General features: G+C 35.6%; 1 protein-coding gene across 3 annotated transcripts in view; it reads right to left on the reverse strand.

Moving 5' to 3' along the window:
- Positions 1 to 496: 496 nt before the first annotated feature.
- LOC145820280 (peptide-N(4)-(N-acetyl-beta-glucosaminyl)asparagine amidase-like) overlaps positions 497 to 17,615 on the reverse strand; it is a 37,397-nt gene continuing 20,278 nt past the window's right edge. The window contains exons 12-15 of one of the 3 annotated variants that reach the window (XR_014361541.1): positions 13,979 to 14,081; positions 6,857 to 7,460; positions 907 to 1,041; positions 497 to 810 (exon numbers count right to left, since the gene is read on the reverse strand). Coding sequence is in view for 2 of the 3 variants with exons in the window: in XM_082915443.1 (XP_082771569.1) it covers positions 729 to 810; positions 907 to 1,041; positions 13,979 to 14,081 (320 nt within the window). In the remaining variant the exon portion in view is untranslated. Of the gene's footprint in view, positions 811 to 906; positions 1,042 to 2,390; positions 2,486 to 6,856; positions 7,461 to 13,978; positions 14,082 to 17,615 lie in introns of those variants that run through there. The other 2 variants (XM_082915443.1, XM_082915444.1) reach the window with 2 other exon arrangements.

Consider the following 17,615-nt stretch of genomic DNA (forward strand, 5'->3'; position numbering starts at 1 on the left):
TGAAGGGATAAAAGTCAAAGGTTGACAGAAAACATGTCTCCCAAAGGCGGATTAGAGCGACCAGTCGGTTAGAGAAACACTTTCCAGATCCCAAACTGGGTAAAAACATTTGAGAATGTGCAAATAGTGACATGGACACGTGAAAAAAACTAAATGTAGATGGATGGAAAAAAGAAAAAAAAAAAAGCTAAACCAAAATTTGAAATAAAAAAATTTGGACATTTGCATATGGGTAATTTGTGTTTTATATAATAGAATAGATATATAATACAATGTCAGAAGTTGACTACAGGATGCATAAGAAAGAAAAAAAATGCTCCTATAAATTTTCGAAAAAAAAATAAAAAAATCATATGCATGAGTTTTCAAAGCAGAGACCTTACATAAATTGTAATGTCTGGTCTGGAATCATACTTGCAGCTTGACAAGAATCAGAAATAAATAACCCATTCGAAAAGGAACCAAGAAATCTATTAGTGCATGGTCAGCCACAAGCTCAATACAAACTTAAATGGATATTCCATTGCTTAATTCACAACCTCAGTCCACACGTTTCAGTACCTATGGAATTGGTGAATAACTACTTAAAAAGGCTAATACAGACATTGAATTATCGGTTCAGTTTACTTGTTTTCTTTTCAAGTAGACGGGGAAATAATATTAGTGCACAACATAAACAACGGAAAATAATATTCGTTGGTTTTTGATAAACAGATAAACAGTCAACATTAACCGCTTGCATAGAGGTCAATGCTACCCAATTGAAACCGTGAAGTTGCTTGACGATCACGAACTGCCAGAAACCTGAACCTGCAATGGTAATTTTTTTACTTTATATTTTTATAAACTATCTGAAAAAACAAGATTACAAAAGAACGGTTGAGCTCATTCCAAGAGAAGACTTACCTGAATGCATTAGCTAGGAAACCCACTGATCTAATCTTAAATGTCTTCCGCTCGAAACGGTTTTTGAACATCTGAGAACTTTGTTTATCTAAAGCACGCCAACTGGAACCTCCATCATCACTTCCTTCCAAAACCCTGAAAGCATAATATTAATAAAATGTTGAAGATGGTGGCAGTATTTCAATGTAGGACAGTTTGGGAAAGTTTGCAGGGTTAGGTTCTATTATGAAAAAACAAAAAAAAACAAAAGAAAGAAAGAAGAAAAGAAGAGAGAGAGAGAGAGAGAGAGAGAGAGAGAATTGGTGATAAATCTAATTTAGAAAGTGTCTAAGGCATTAGATCCAATGGATTTTCTTAGGATAAATTAAAAATACACCCCTTGAGGTTTGCCTAAAATACAGATTACCTCTTGTAGTTTAAAAAATTACAAATACTCCCTTGTTAAAAAAATTTATTTAACAGAATTAACTAAAAAAAAAAAAAATTCATAATTACTCTCCTATACAATAATAAAATTACCTAAATTATTAATTGAAAGATATTTATAACATCATTAAAAACTGTTAATTGACTTGATGATTTATTAATAAAATGGGAGATTTATTATGAAATTAGAAACCTCAGGAGGTGGAATGTAATTTCCAGAACCACAGGAGGCAATTTGTATTTTAATCAAATCTCAGGGGATGTATTTGTAATTTACACATTTTTTTATTGGTGACGGGTCCACCTTTTGTAAAATAGTTAGATGAGAAGTCTTTCTGTTGGTTTTGAAGAACAATTTGTTTCTAATTTTACCCCTTGACTTTTTTTCTTTTTTTTTTTTCTATTTGTTGACTTTGTTGACTGTCTATTCAAATTTTTTTCCTATTTGTTTAATTTTTTTCAATTTTATCTGTTCAATTTTATATCTATCTATTCAATTTTTTCCCTAAATTCTATCTATCTATTCAAATTTATATCTAGCGAGTCAATTTTTTCTCCTAAATTCTATACATATGTTCAATTTTTTCCCTAAATTATATTTATATGTTCAATTTTTTTTCGATATGTTGAAAATCTGTGTAAATTGTTTTGTTTATTTGCTGCAATCATTATCAGCAACATCAATTTTTTTCTAGATTTGTCCCATACATGCACACACTCACAGATATACATACATACACTCATAGATATACATACACCAATACCTATCTGTTGCAATCCAAACCAAACCAAACCACATCTATTCTAAACCCTATCATCATCATCATCATACCACAGATCAAGCACTAATTTTTTCTTTTTTGATCTGTTGTATTTTTTGAACCTATCTGTTCAATTTTTTTGAACAAATCTCAAATTTTATCTGTATAATTTTTAGCTGCAACAACAAACTACAGAAAAAAAAATTATTTGTTCAACACAAAAACAAAAACAAAAACTAAAATTCTCCTAATCAAACAAAGAGAATCCCATATCTCCTAATTTTTTTTGAACAGATATACCTTTTATATGTTCATTTTCATCATCTCTTCAAATCTCCCATAGTTACAGATCTAATTCTACAAATTCAAATACCATTGAAGCACCTACATATCTGTTTCATCATCATCAACAACGACATTTATCACCATCAACAACAAAAAAAAAAAACAAAAAACAAAAACAAGATCAACAATAACAACAAAATTCAAAGCCAAGATCTATTCAATCTTAATAGATCCGTTACAAGAAGAAAAAAAAAAAAAAATCAAAGCTAAAAGTATATAATCTATCAAGAGACCAGATCAGATATCGAAACGCTAGAGAAACGATGAAGAGAGAGAGAGAGAGAGAGAGAGAGAGAGAGAGAGAGAGAGAGAGAGAAATGATGGTTTGAGACATCAGTGCTCAACGTTGGCATACAGAGATATCTCTGATGGCTTTAAAATTGACAAAGATCTAGAAAACAACCTCACCAGTTCCAGATCTAAAACATGTTGTTAGAGATCTGCAACCGACGTACGGTTGAATGCGAAAAGTGGTAGAAGCGCCTCACCATCTATGAAGGTGAGGAGAATAAAGAGAGAAGCCGCGACAGAGGAGAGACACAGCAACGGAGTAAAGATGCAACAGCGGTCTGCGGCAGAGGAGAGAGAGAAAGGCGGTAGAGAGAGGCAAAGCAGAGAGTGAGTGAGAGGGAAGAGAAAGAGTGAGAGAGGCTTGTTAGGGTTTTGACCGTATGGAGAGATATACATAAGAAGGGTATTTTGGTCCTTTTGCTTCAGCTTGTCCTTATGAACAAACTATTTTTGCGCTTGGACTTTTGGCCCCAGTGCCCCAAAAAAAACAAAAAAAAAAAACCCTTAAAGACGTTCTAGATGAGAAGGGTTGAAAGTGGCTTGAATTCACGAAAAGCTTGTTGATGGAGTCACCAGCAACTAATTTAGTGTTTTATTGATTAAATTGAATGTAATAGAGGAGGAAGAGTTTAGGGTTAATTAGGGCTTGATTGCACAGGGTACTGAAAACAAGGTTTGCAGCTAGAGAGAGAGAGAGAGAGAATGTTCAATATGGGTTGCTCTCTGCAACAAAAAAGGGAAACAATATTGTTTCTGAGTTTAAATGCTAGTCCTTGAACTTAGCTTTACTTGCTATCTCTGACGCTTGAGGGGGAAAAAGGAACTGATTTAGCTATCAGATAATAAGTTCCCTAGTTATTTATTTGTCAAGGTTTCAAGGAAACAAAACAGAGAATGACAGTTTTATCAGCAAATAATGGGATAATTGTAGGAAAAATAGTCTGTAATTTCTTTTCTTCGAAGAAGTTATTGCAGAGATGGTGTTGATCCAGCAGTGGGAGAAGGCAACGACGGAAGGGAGAGAAAGGGAATTTGATTGAGAAAAAGAGACGTACAAATGAGATAGAAAGAGCGGTAATATGTGTTTGTGTGTGTGTGTGAGAGAAAGAGAGAGAGAGAGAGAGAGAGAATTGATGAGAGAAAAGAGGGATGATGTGGTGGGTTTATTAGATGCATCTTCCCAAGTTCAATCCATTTCAACATTTATGAAAGTTACCAATCATAGTTGGGGATAGTCATCTCAATTTTTATTTTATTTTTTTTAGCATCAACAAAATTTTATTAAAAAAGAAAAGAGAGAGGACAAAAAGTCCTCACACAAAGAAAGAGAAAGAGCACAACAGAAGCGCAAAACTCCTAAGCCTAGAGATGGCAAACATCCCTAGAGATCAAGAACAAAGGGACTCCTTTAAAAGGAGGTGATACAAATGCCCAAAATGAAGCCACATATTCCACCCTATCCTACAAAGCCTCTACACTTGATTCCTTGCCATCAAAGATCCTTGCATTTCTCTTCAACCATCCTTGCATTTCTCTTCAACCATATAGCCTAGAATACAGCAAAAACAATGCATGTCCACATTATTTTGGCTCTCATGGTGCTCCCAAACCCTTTGAACCTAATAAGAAGCATACGAATGCAGTCCTGCGGAGCAACCCACTGATCATCACATAAGCCGAATTCCTCCGAATTCGGGCAATGAAGGAATAAATGATCCGCTACCTCCGAATTCTTCTTGTACGTCACACACCATTGAGGACAAAGAGAGTGATTAGGCCTTCTCCTCTGAAAAACATCATATTAGTTGTGACAACCTTTTGAACCAAAGACCACATGAAGAACTTCACTTCATGAGGGACACCCGTTTTCCAATTTTTCTTATAAAAAGGAAACAAGGGAACAAAGGAATTATCAACGAGCTTATCAAAAAAAGATTTACAAGAAAAGACCCCAGAAGAAACAAGATTCCAAACCCTAATGTCACGAGAGGAAGAAAGAGAAACCCCCTTGGATATATTCCCATTGGCAACCAAGCAACAAAATGGGAATGAGCATTCCATTCCACCTTGCATTCCATTCTCAGTTCATTCCTTTCCTGTGTACCAAACATAGCCTGAGGGTATTATTATTGAGTTAAAGAAATGCCTCACCTCCTATTACTGGAAGGCCATTATCATTTGCAAAAATATGTAAAGTATACCAATTACTTTTGTCAAACTCACCTCAACAAAGCCTTATTCTAACCATTTTCATTCAGTTTCTCTGACTTTACATGCCTTCATGTCATTTCTTACTGGATGACATTTTTCATATGCTACCTTCTCCTTATATCACATGTACTACATCAAATCTGAATCGTATGTAACCACTGGTCTTTGTTGCACTTCACTAGATCATCTCAACCAATTCTCTCATCTAGACCTCAAATAATGTTTTCCACTTTGCTCTTAATTGTCTTAGTTGTTTAGTTTGGTTATTGACAATTTCCACTTTTTTGCCTCCCAGCACCCTACTCCAAATTTTCTAACTAGTATAGCTTGATCATTACATGAATATTAACTACTGTGTTGTCTTGTCCCATTCACTCTCTCTCTCAATTAAAAATAGGAAAATTTGGCTATAAACCCCCTTTACCTTCCTTTCATTGTTAAAAGGACTAAGAAAAAAATTATACTTTCTAAACCCTCTCATAATTATAAAATCTTGCATAAAGGACAAAATTTATTATTTAAATATTTTATTAGACTATTATACCCTCAACTAAATCTTCCCACCTTCTCCACCCACTCTCTCCCCACCTTTTCTGTCTCTCTCCTCCCCCTCTAAACACAGCTTCTCTTCTTTGTTCTTCAAATTCTGAATCGTTCAAATTACCAACACACTCACTACCGGAGCCCCATTACAATAGCTCCTCTACCCCATGCCAAAGAGAAACAACCGCTACCAGAACAAAGAAATAGAGTAGTAACAATGCTCTTCTTGATGACGAGGAAAGTCTCCGGCGAGCTATCATGATCGAGAAATTGATGGAGAGTGAGAAATGGACTCGAACTGAAGTTGCTCGAAGTTCTAGACTGTACAATATGACTTCAAGCTCCTTCGATTCTAGCTATAGATGGCAGTTCTTGGGTTTCAAACTCAATTTTTCCTAGGGTTTCAAGTCCTAGGGTTTCGAGTCCTACGGTTTGGAGGTTTGTAGTTCAAGTTTTGTTTTGTTTTTTTTGTTTTTTTGAATTAGTAGTTTTATTTGGATTTGATGTTAGATCGATTGAATTAGTTGTCGGATTTAAAGATTCAACGATTTGGTGAGTAGTTTGATGTGTTGATTGCTTGATTTCTCTATTGATTTAATTATTTTATTGAGATGTTTTTGTTTAGTTTTTGATCTGTGTGTTTTGTGGTTATATATCCTTGTAATGTAGATTTGTGTTTTTACTGGTTTTTGAATTGATCTGATCATACTCAGCTTGTTCAATAGATGATCGATCTATTAAAATGGATGATCTATTAAATTTCTCTCTCTCTCTCTCTCTCTCTCTCTCTCTCTGATAAGAATCTCTCTAATAAGAATTTCACACAGAAATTTTACTCTGAATCAAGTAAACACTCTGAATCAAGTAAAGTTTACTATGATTCAAAGTAAAATTTTACTCTGGTTAAAATGTTGATTTGCTTAGCAATATAAAATTTTACTTTGAATCATAGTAAACAGAGTAAAATTTTACTTTGAATCAGAGTAAAGTTTACTATGATTCAAAGTAAAATTTTACTCTGAGATTTTACTTTAGTTAAAAACATGTTGATTTGCTTAACAATATAAAATTTTACTTTGAATCATAGTAAACTTTACTCTCTGAATTTTACTCTGAATCAGAGTAAAGTTTACTGTGATTCAAAGAAAAATTTTACCCTGAAATACACTGTGAAGATGACTTAATAAGAGAGCTGATAGATACGAGGGTAATATAGTAAAAGAAACAAGTTTTAAAATATTAGGGGGTTTTGAAAGTATCTATACAATTCTTGTCCTTTTGAAAGACAAATTAGATAGTGAGGGGTCTATCACCAAATCCTCCTTAAAAATAAGATAGATGAGAGAGAGAGAGAGAGAGATGCAATATTTTACCTTTTTCAGGGTCTACAATTGCTCCAATGTTGAACAAACCTTGAAGCAAAGAGAGCTTGTCTGGTGAACAAACCTCAGTGGGAAGGGGTTGTTAACTGAATGTGGTTGTGATTTGGGCAAAAACACAAAAACAAAGAGCTACAAAACATGACATGACAAGAAGGCTGCCTGCAATCAATTATCAGTGGGCTCTAGTTTCAGGTTCTAGAGTAATGAAACTGGTAGATTATGTTGTGGGCCACAAATGGAATGAATAATGATCAAGTTGGAAATGCTTTAGGTAAAATTGCTAAACAAATAAGACTAATAAACCAGATACCGACGCTAAAACGGAGTAGAAGTAAGGTTAGAGTTTACAATAAAAGGAGTAGGATATAAGGATGAAAATACAGTCAAATCATAGCTCATTATAGTCTAAAGATGTCTGCTCTGCACCAGCTCAGGAAAGAAAAGAAAGAAGAAGAACGACAAAAAGCCAATAACCTTTCAAAGCTCGACAGGGCCTTCTAGGTGGAAAAGCTTATGAATTACCACCGGTAGTGCCATAATGAGGCCTAATCTTTCATTGATTAGTTTTGTCAACTTGCCTCCAACAGGCTTGCTTCTACAGAGAAACAATTACTCAATTAAACTGGAATTTCTAGCAGATAAAGGCTCTCTAAATAGTAAAAACTAAACAAGATCAACAAATCCCCATTGTTTAACAAGACTAAGGCCCCATTTGGGAACAGGCTAATTTAGTAACTTTTTAGCTATTTGGCTAAAATATGAGTTAAAAAAAACTAGTATGTTTGGGATGACTTTTTGGCTTTTTACGAAAAGATGTGCAAAAAATAGAGAGAAAAGAGAATTTTTGACTTTTTGGTATGGGTTGTTGGCTTTTTGGCTAATTTAGTAACTTTTTGACTTTTTAGCTAAAATAGAAGGTTCCCAAACAAGGCCTAAGTAGTGATAACACTCAACAAAAACTCACCCTACTTGCACAAATAGAAATAAGCAAAACTCCTAAAAGTACTCTTACGAGAGCGACAGGTGTGTTTAGTTATGATACATTCAGTGGTTGTGTTAATTCTGACACACTTTTAACTTGAAACATGTATTGCAGATTAATCTCAAACAAAGATATCCTCCAACAATTTCAGGTACAAATCTTCTTGTACACTGCTTGCTTATATTGGTCCATTGGATGAAGCACTTAAAGGTTCTAAACCAGACACAATTATATCTCATAAAGCAGGTGAGACTGAGGAATGATTCTAAGATATCTAATACTGTTAAAATTTTGTTGTATGCTCTCCAACAACTTTGCTCTAACTAGAAATAATACTGTTAAAATTTTGTTGTATGCTCTCCAACAACTTTGCTCTAACTAGACTATCATTTCTGTATTACTTTTTAAGAGGCCATTCTGCAATGATTTTCTAAAGTTTTGCTTCAGCAGATTTCATGTTGCCGTTTGGTCATCAAGAGCAGAGTACTCTTCTAATTCTAGCTGACAAACTTTAGTTTTTCCTTGTCTTTCTTATTCGTTCGAATTGTTGTTCTTTCATGTATCATTGTTTTATTATTATTATTATTATTATTATTATTATTATTATTATGATTATTATTATTATTATTGTCTCCTTTTGGAATTATTTAGTGATTGAATTGTTCATTTCTTGAATTGTTCATTGAAGAAATATTGAATCTCTCTTGTTGAAAAAGTGAAGAATTACAATGTACAGCGATAGTTATAGAAGCTTATACAACCAACACAACTATCCTAACCGTCTCACTGTAACTAACTACCACTTGAACAGCTGTAACTAACTGACTTAGTTAGCACAATTAGGCTAGCATACTGCTGCAACATGTGAACCCAAATACACCTGCATTTGATCAATGATAAGCTTGAGATGAGCTGCTAGTCTAGCTACTGGAACTGTTAATTGCGTACACTTATCATTCCCCCCACAAGAAAATGGGGAAGGAAGACCCCGTTAGCTTGAATTTAAGAAACTGAAAACGAGAAGTGGAGAGAGGCTACGTAAAAATGTTTGCTAGCTGATCTGCAGTAGGAATGTACTGAAGGGTAAGCTTCTTAGCAGCAACTCTTTCCCTTACAAAATGACAATCTACTTCAATATATGCTTAGAACGACTATGAAAGACAGGGTCAGAAGCAAGAGAAATAGAGGAGAGGTTGTCACACCATAGAACGGGAAGAGAAGAAGAGGAAATACAAAGATCAAAGAGAAGCATCTGCAACCAGCCAAATGCAACAGCAGTATGAGCAAGAGAGAGAAACTCTGCATCAGTAGATGAACAAGAGACTGTGGGCTGCTTGTTAGCAGACCCAGGAAAGACACAGTGCAATGACCTAGGTTGGAGTTTATTAGAAGAATAAGGCCTAAGCCAGTGAAAACACTGACAACCAAAGACTTTAAGAAGAGTAATTAATAGGAGCACTGGGTAATCGATTAATAAGGTAAGCGGCTGCATCTATAGCATCCAACCAACAGGCTAAAGGAATAGGAGTTTGATGGAGCAGAGTAATAGCAGTCTCAGTAATATGTCTGTGTTTTCTCTCTGCTACCTTATTCTGGGACGGAGAGATGCATTTTCTTATTGACATACTCAGTGCCACCATAAGTTGTAAGAGTTTTGAGATGAAAACCAAACTGCTTTGCTTCTCAGCAAATGCCTTAAAATCCAAGAATTTTGGAAAACCTCACTCTTATAATGCAATGGATACAAACCAAGTGAATTTGCAAAAATCATCAACAAAGAGAACATAAAATTCGATGAAACGGACTTGACTAGGGAACAATTGATCAGGCAATTGCAACATGGCTTGAAAGGCCTTTTGATGAAACGGAAATTTGAGAGGCACTCTTTGATTGTGAGAGAGATAACGCTCCAAGTCCGGATGGTTTTTCCATGGCTGTCTTTCAAGACTGTTGGGAGGTGGTGAAAGGGGATTTGTTGAGAGTATTTTTGGAATTTCATGAGTCGAGAATTGTTAATTTGAGCTCAAATGCCACATTCATCTGTTTAACTCCTAAGAAAGTGAATGCTGTAAGAATTGGAGATTTTAGGCCTATCAATTTGATAACATCACTCTATAAGATTTTGGAGAAGGTTTTATCAAAATGACTAAGGATGTCTTTGGGGGATACTGTGTGTAGGGTGCAAGGGGCTTTTGTGAAAGGAAGACAAATATTAGATGTCGCCTTAGTGGCAAATGAAGTAGAGGAGGAATATAAAAGTTCAGGGAGGGAGGGACTTATTTTTAAGGTAGATTTTGAGAAGGCATATGACCATGTGGTTTAGCAGTTTTGGATTTTGTAATGGACAAGAAGGGATATGGTGGGCAGTGGAGATCTTGGATTAGGGGATATTTGTCGACTTGCAATATGTCAGTCGTAGTTAATGGTAAACCAGGGCATTGCTTTAGGGCTTCGCAGGGGCTATGACAAGGGGACCCACTATCTCCTTTTCTTTTTATTTTGGTGGCTGATATACTGGGAAGGATGGTCGATAGAGCTAAACAAGCAGGCCTTTTTGTGGGGTTGGAGGTAGGGAGGGATAGAGGTAGTGTGACACATTTACAATATGCAAATGATATCATACTTTTCTCTTCGGGGGATGAAAGTCAAATAGTTAATCTTCATTCGATTTTGAGACTTTTTGGGATTATCTCAGGGCTTAAGGTTAATTTGGGAAAAAGTAGTGTGGTGGGAATTAATATGCAACAAGATCAACTTCAGAACAAGGCGACACTTTTAGGATGTGGTATGGAGTTACTTCCTTTTAAGTATTTGGGCCTTCCATTGGGAAAGTAATCCTAGGAGTGAAGTTATTTGGAATCCAGTTGTGGAAAAGATTGGCAAGAGATTGGACGTGTAGAGTAAGGCTTTATTATCACTTGAGGGTAGATACACTTTGGTTAAGACTATTTTGAGTGGTATTCCTATTTATTATTTATTATTTATCTTTGTTCAAGATTCCGGTTAAGGTGGCAAAGTCACTAGAAAAGTTGATGATGGATTTTCTTTGGGAAGGCAAGGATGAGGAGAAAAAGGATCACTTGGTGAATTGGGAGTTAGTGTCGCTACCTAAGGAGAAAGGGGGTTTGGCCATCGGTGATATTTAGGCTAGGAACATGGCCCTTCTTGACAAGTGGTTATGGAAATTTCCACTTGAAACTGATTCACTATGGCATTCGGTTATAAGAAGCAAATATGGGACTCATGACAATGGTAGGGATTCACGGGTGGTTTTGAGGGGTAACTGTCGTGCTCCTTGGAAGTCAATTTCTCAAATTTTCACATGTTGGTCTCATCATCTTTTTGTAAGGGTAAAACTTGTTCGATTTTGGAAGGATGTCTGGATGGGTCAATCTTCTTTTGCTGCTTATTTCCCACATCTATATAGAGTGGCTCGATCTCATAATTCTTTTTTTTGCTTCCATGGCTTGTTCACTTTTGGCTCCAATTTTCAGAAATTTTGATTTTTCCAGGAATCTTAATGATAAGAAGGCTTCACAGTTGACTTCTTTATTATCCAGAATTGATCATTTTTCTTTATCTCTTCTTTTGGAGGATAAGAGGGTTTGGGCTCTTCATTCGACCGGAATATTTTCTTGTAAGTCTTTTTTGGATTACATCATTGATAATCCTCATGTTTCTCAGTTTCTTTTTTTGCAAGAAATTTGGAAGGCTTATGCTTCCCTGAAGGTAAAGGTGTTCATGTGGGCCTTGGTTCATGGAGGCCTTTTGACAAATGATATATTGCAGAAACGGAGACCTAATCGTTTTCTAAATCCTCAGTGGTGCATTCTGTGTTGTAAGAATAGGGAATCCGCGGATCATTTATTCTTGCATTGTCCAATCGCTTTGAATTTATGGCACAGATTGTTTTCTTTGGGAAATGTTATGTGGGTAGCCCCCAAAAAGGAATGTGCATATGCTCCTAGTTGATTTTCGCACATTCGGAAGATCAAAGAGAGCCAAAATGCTATGGTCTCATGCTGTCTTCGCAACTTTTTGGGTTGTATGATTGGAGAGAAATGTGAGGTTGTTTGAAGATAAGTTCCGGGAGATAGGCTGTTTGTGAGATAATGTTTGTCACTTAACTTCTTTTTGGGTGTCGGGGAGCTCTTTATTTAAAGGAGTCCCACTTTTTTTGTTAACTAGAGATTGATTGGCGGTGTGTAATATGTAGGCTTTTGCTTGTGATTAGCTTGTTAGGGGTTTCATTTTTTGTATTCTCATTGTCCTTTTGTAAGAGGATGCCTCATCCTCGCTTCATTTTTTTGATTTATCAATAAAGTTTTTTGTTGTTGATCAAAAAAAAATTTGTAGCCAGGAATAGAGGAGCAAAGGATCCCAAACATCACTATGTATCAAACATAAAGGCTGATTAACAGTTGTAGAAAGTGCAAATGGTAGCCCCATGACTTTTAGCAACACAGCAATGTGTGCAAGGAGGAACAAAACAGTTCTTATTGGAGAAAGATACATTTTCAGAAAATTTTGTAAGATGTTGAATTTTCAAAGGAGAAGGGAGACCTAGTCTTTGATGCCATAGGAGAAGCTGATGCTTAACCTGGGGATGAGGAATGAGTACTCAGAAGAGCATGCAGTGAAGAAGCAGTAGAAGACAAAGGGAACTGGTATAGACCATGGACATTGGAACCTTTATCTCTATAGAGGATTTCCTTTGTTTGTTTGTCCTGAACAAAGAAGGAAGTATCATCAAATGTAAAAGTACAGTTGGTATCTATGATTCTTAGGTTGCAAGAACCTCCTACTAGGGGTGACAAATCAACTCAAAAACCACGATCCAGAGCAAGAATCAAGTAATAACCGCATTCCCATGTTCCTGGTTGGGATGGAATCTCTGGAATATATGAATACCAAAGAAACACAAACAAAATTACCAAGCAAGAAAAAGTATATTATGTAAATAATATTTAATTATATTTACAAAAAACAATTTGCAGTTGATGCCTAAGAATCACGAACACTTCCTCATAAGGTGACATGTCCACGTTAGACACTCAATCCAAACATGTCCTATGCTATTATTTTTAAAATGTTATAGACATGGACACGATTCAGGTACTTAGGGGACACACGTATCCATCACATAGACATACAAGAAACACATCAGTTTGAACATAATAACGTAGGATACAATGATAAAAGAAAAGAAAGTTTAAATTAACACTTATTAATCCCCCCCTCCTTTGAACTTTAGGTACAAAACAGTATTTTTTGGGTGTATCCTTGTGTGTTGGTCCTACATTGTTTTGAAATTTGTTGTGTCTACGTGTCTGTGTCATTTTGCATGTTTGTTTCCGTGCTCCTTAGGTTGACACTAATCTCCAATATTTATTCATATTTTAACATATATTGGCAGTGTTTGGGAAGTTTGTTTTTTGGTTTTTTTTCACTAAAAGACAAATTGGTTACAAAACCAAAAAAACAAATCCAAACAAAATATCACATCAAACCCCATAATCATTTCACTTTTTCTCTCACAAACATCACATCCAACCACAAAAAAACCCAACTATCTTTCCAAACACAAACAAATTTTTCTCCAATAATATCCTACAACTAAAAAAACCTACAAAAAAACCCACTTTCCAAACACCTACATTTTTTCTTACAATATATTTTATATATATAATATACAAAAGCTACTATAGGCCCTCCCAACCTTAAACTCTTCTATGTGCCCTCACTCCTCGCCCTGCCCCCTCTGCTGTTTTGTGCAACTAAGATTTCATACCTCACTAGTACTACATGAAGTGCTTAATTATATGTTACCTATATGGCACCCTAGCCCAAATTGTAGGATTCACATGGGCTTTTCTCCATTTTCGTATGTGACGAGCATAATTTTAAGGGGCTAATCTCCATCAGGTAGAGCAACACATGGTTAAGCCAAAATCAAACAAAGCTCAACCAAGCTAATCATGCCTAAAACAACGGTCAAGTGCACACAAACCCAAGCCTCCCCTGATAGAAAATCCGCAAATAAACTCTACCTGTTGCTTAAATTATGACAAACATGCAACTTTTATTTAGATAGAACGTAAAATCCATTGCCATATTCTAGAACATCATACCAATCCATTGGATCTCTCTCTGGAGCATCATTAGCTGACATCAATTCATATGCGACAAGCTCATGCATCTGGTTATCCAACACTTTGTATATGATCCAACAACCTATAAGAATGAATCAATTATTGATGGACAAGTTAGAATTAGTTAAAATTCAAGTAATTAAGTAACAACAAAGAGAGTTATCTACAATTATGCATACATAGCTGACGCAAGAAGCACACTTAAATAAATAATTTGGTGTTTGGGGGTTTTTCATCATAAGATTACTATAAAGTACAACTTTCCTATACCAAAATTAGATGATATGCAAGATATACTCTCGGCTTCTTGGGCCTTTTTCCCAGATAGACATAAAGAGTGCGTACCACAAAATAAGAATTCAAGTAGGTGTGAGTGGAACACAACCTTTAAGAAAAGGTAGGGATTTTCTGAGTGGTCAATTATGCCATTTGGCCATTCAAATGCACCAAGTGTTTTCATGAGATTTATGAACCAAGTGTTGAAACCATTCATTATAAAGTTCATAGTTGTCTCCCTTCAACCAAAAATAAAATAAAAATGGTTCGTAGTTTGCCCACTTTGATGAAGGGTTGTCCTAGATGTTCTAAGGAAAAATTAGTTGTGTGTATACTTGAGACATGTAGGGTTTTATGGAGGACAAATTGGCGTTTCTAGGGTTTATTGTCTCAGATGGTGGTTTGGAGGTTGATCCGATCAAGATTGAAAAATTTCTAGTCGGCCTACTGTGAAGATATTGACTGAAATTACAATTCTCATGGCTTTAACTACTTTCGACCCAAGATTCATAAAGATTTTCAGCAACGTCATGTCTCCAATTACAGAATGTCCAAGTGCAAAAAGTATAGTCGAAGAAGATGAGGAGAGATTCCAAGAAATAGAAAGAGGATGATGCAAGCGCCAATACTAGCTCTACCAAATTTTGAAAGCCAATTGTGATGTATCTAAGGTTGGCATTGGTTGTGCTTTACCCCAAGGGGGGCAGTTCATTGCATGCTTAAGTGAGAAATTCATAGAAACTCGACAAATTTCTCCACCTACAATATTGAGTTCTATTCCATTGTTCAAGGCTTGAAGTTTTAGCTACATTACTTGATTCAAAGGAAGTTTATCTTGCATTCAGACCATGAAGTCTTGCAGTCTATCAACTCCTAATGGAAGTTAAACGAAAGACATGCAAAATGGGTGGCTTCTCTCTGAAGCATACATACATTCTTCCTACAAGTCTATGACACAAGGCTGGTTTGCAAATAAAGTTGCTAATGGCTACCAGTAGAATGGTCCATATGTTGAAATATGTCACTAGGTTGTTGGATTGGATGTGATCAAAGAACAATAAAAGGAGGTTCCTTAATTTTTATAATTCTTTGAGAAACACCAATCACAAGTGTTTCCAATAGGCGTGCCAAAAATTTGTACACACAAATTTTTAGTCCTACAATAAAGAACACCGATTAAAATGGTAAACCTCTTATTCAATATCTTGATTTAGTCACGATCCAACAAATGTAGAAGCTTGTTGTCGAATTGAACCACTAGATGAATTTCTTCAAGTCCTCAAAACTAAGAAGACTGAAGAGAGGGGCTTGTTTGAGGACTTGATCTCAAACAAAGTTCAAACTACTCTATCCAAAAGAAGATACCAGATTGCAAGCTCCACGATTCTTGAGATGTAGAGTGTCCTGAACTTCATAGCATGTGAAAGAATCGGCAAGTTGTGGAAGCATTTGTTGATCTTCCATGAGAGCTTTAAAGAGAGCCTTCAAGAGAACATTAGACAGAGCCTTGAGGAATGCTTAAGAACTCTTGGCCACAGGTCCATTCTCCATGAATAAGACCCTCTCTCTCTATATATATATGCTCAATTGTTGAAGTGCATGAGTGTTAATTTGGAAATTCCCTAAATTTGAATTTGTGAATTAATTAATTTTACAAAATGAGAGTTCTCTATCATTATCATAGATCATTGGAACAAATTTAAGTTTAAATTAGAATTGCCCAATTTTTGACTTATTTGGAGATTTTGACCTATGTCATTGAGCGATACATCCTTCGGTACATTCAACTAATTGACCCATATTGTCAAAATTGGACCCTTTTCTTTAAGCATGACACATATTTACGGTTAAGTCCTGTGATTTTGGTGCGACTCACATTTCTTGTAAATTTGACTTTGATCAATCAAGAAAGATTAGTTTGTCTCAACTAATCAGACAGTAGATAGACTCATTAACAATGTTTTGTTAATGATAGACTCATTAACGATGTTTCTTGCTATTGGAAACATTGTGGCTAGGAATATTGCCCTTCTTGGAAAGTGGTTATGGAGATTTCCCATTGAGAATAAATCATTTGGCATGCCATTGTTAAGAGCAAGTACAGGGTTCAATCTAATGGGAGAGATTTTAATGTGGCTAGTCAGGGCAATAATTGATCTCCATGGAAATCCATTTCTCATATCCTTCCGTTTGTGTCTAGATTTCTTTTTTTGAAAGTGGGCAATGATGAGAATGTTCAATTTTGGGAGGATGTGTGGGTGGATGATTCTTCTTTTGATTTGTTATTTCCAAACTTGTGCTTGGCAGCCCGGTCTCAAGTTGCTCTTGTTGCTTCTATGGCATTGTCTTTTGTGGCACCAATATCTTGGGACCTAAACTTTTCTAGAACCCTTAATGATCGGGAAAATCTGGAGTGGGCGTCTTTGTTGTCTTTACTTGAGGGGATTTTTCTATTTCCAAATGAGATTGACAAGCAAGTTTCACACATTCATTCTTCCGGTGTTTTTTCATGCAAGTCTTTCTTTGAAAAGATCATTGATGAGCCTAATTTTCATTCTTTTCCATTCTATAAAGGAATTTGGGAAGCTATTGTGCCTCAAAAAGTGCAGATCTTTATGCGGTCCTTGGTTCATGAGAACATTTTGACTAATGAGACTTATCAAACAAGGAGGCCTAATCACCACCTTATCGGTGCATTTTATGTAGGGGAAATGGGGAATATCTGGATCATCTTTTCTTACATTGTCCAGTAGCTTTGCATATTTGGTAATGTTGTTTTCTTTAGCCGCCATACATTAGGTGGCCCCGGGGAAGTGTTATTAAATGCTTATTATTGAATTTTGAGGTTTTGGTTTGAAGAAGCGAGCAACAGTAGGGATGCAACTCGAGTGGATTTGGACAGGTTGAGAGATTGTCCTAGCCCAGCCCAAGTTATGCTGAAACCTGCCTAGACTCACCTAGGCCCGAATTGTAATCCGAGGTTGTTTGCCCAAGGTTGTCTGCCCAAGCCCAAGCCGAGTTAAATCTGAATAGCTGAAGTTGTCCGAATTGCACATAAATTTCATTTTTTTTTTTTCCAGCTAAATTATTAATATGTTAAAATTAGATTTTGTTTACATTTTTTTTTTTAAAGAAAATCATTAATAACATGAAAACATATAATTTATATACTATAAGAGAAATGCTGTTATGGTAGTCTTTACAATTTATGAATGAGAATAAAAAAAAATCAGATTTTGTGTTGTGTTTATGTAACTTATGTATATAATATATAATATATATTTGATATGATTTAACGATCTAAATTACTTTAATATCATCTAATAGCTAATAATTTATA

The sequence above is a fragment of the Camellia sinensis genome, chromosome 2 (assembly GCF_055761805.1).
Source record: "Camellia sinensis isolate YWXY chromosome 2, ASM5576180v1, whole genome shotgun sequence".
Classification (NCBI taxonomy): Eukaryota; Viridiplantae; Streptophyta; class Magnoliopsida; order Ericales; family Theaceae; genus Camellia; species Camellia sinensis.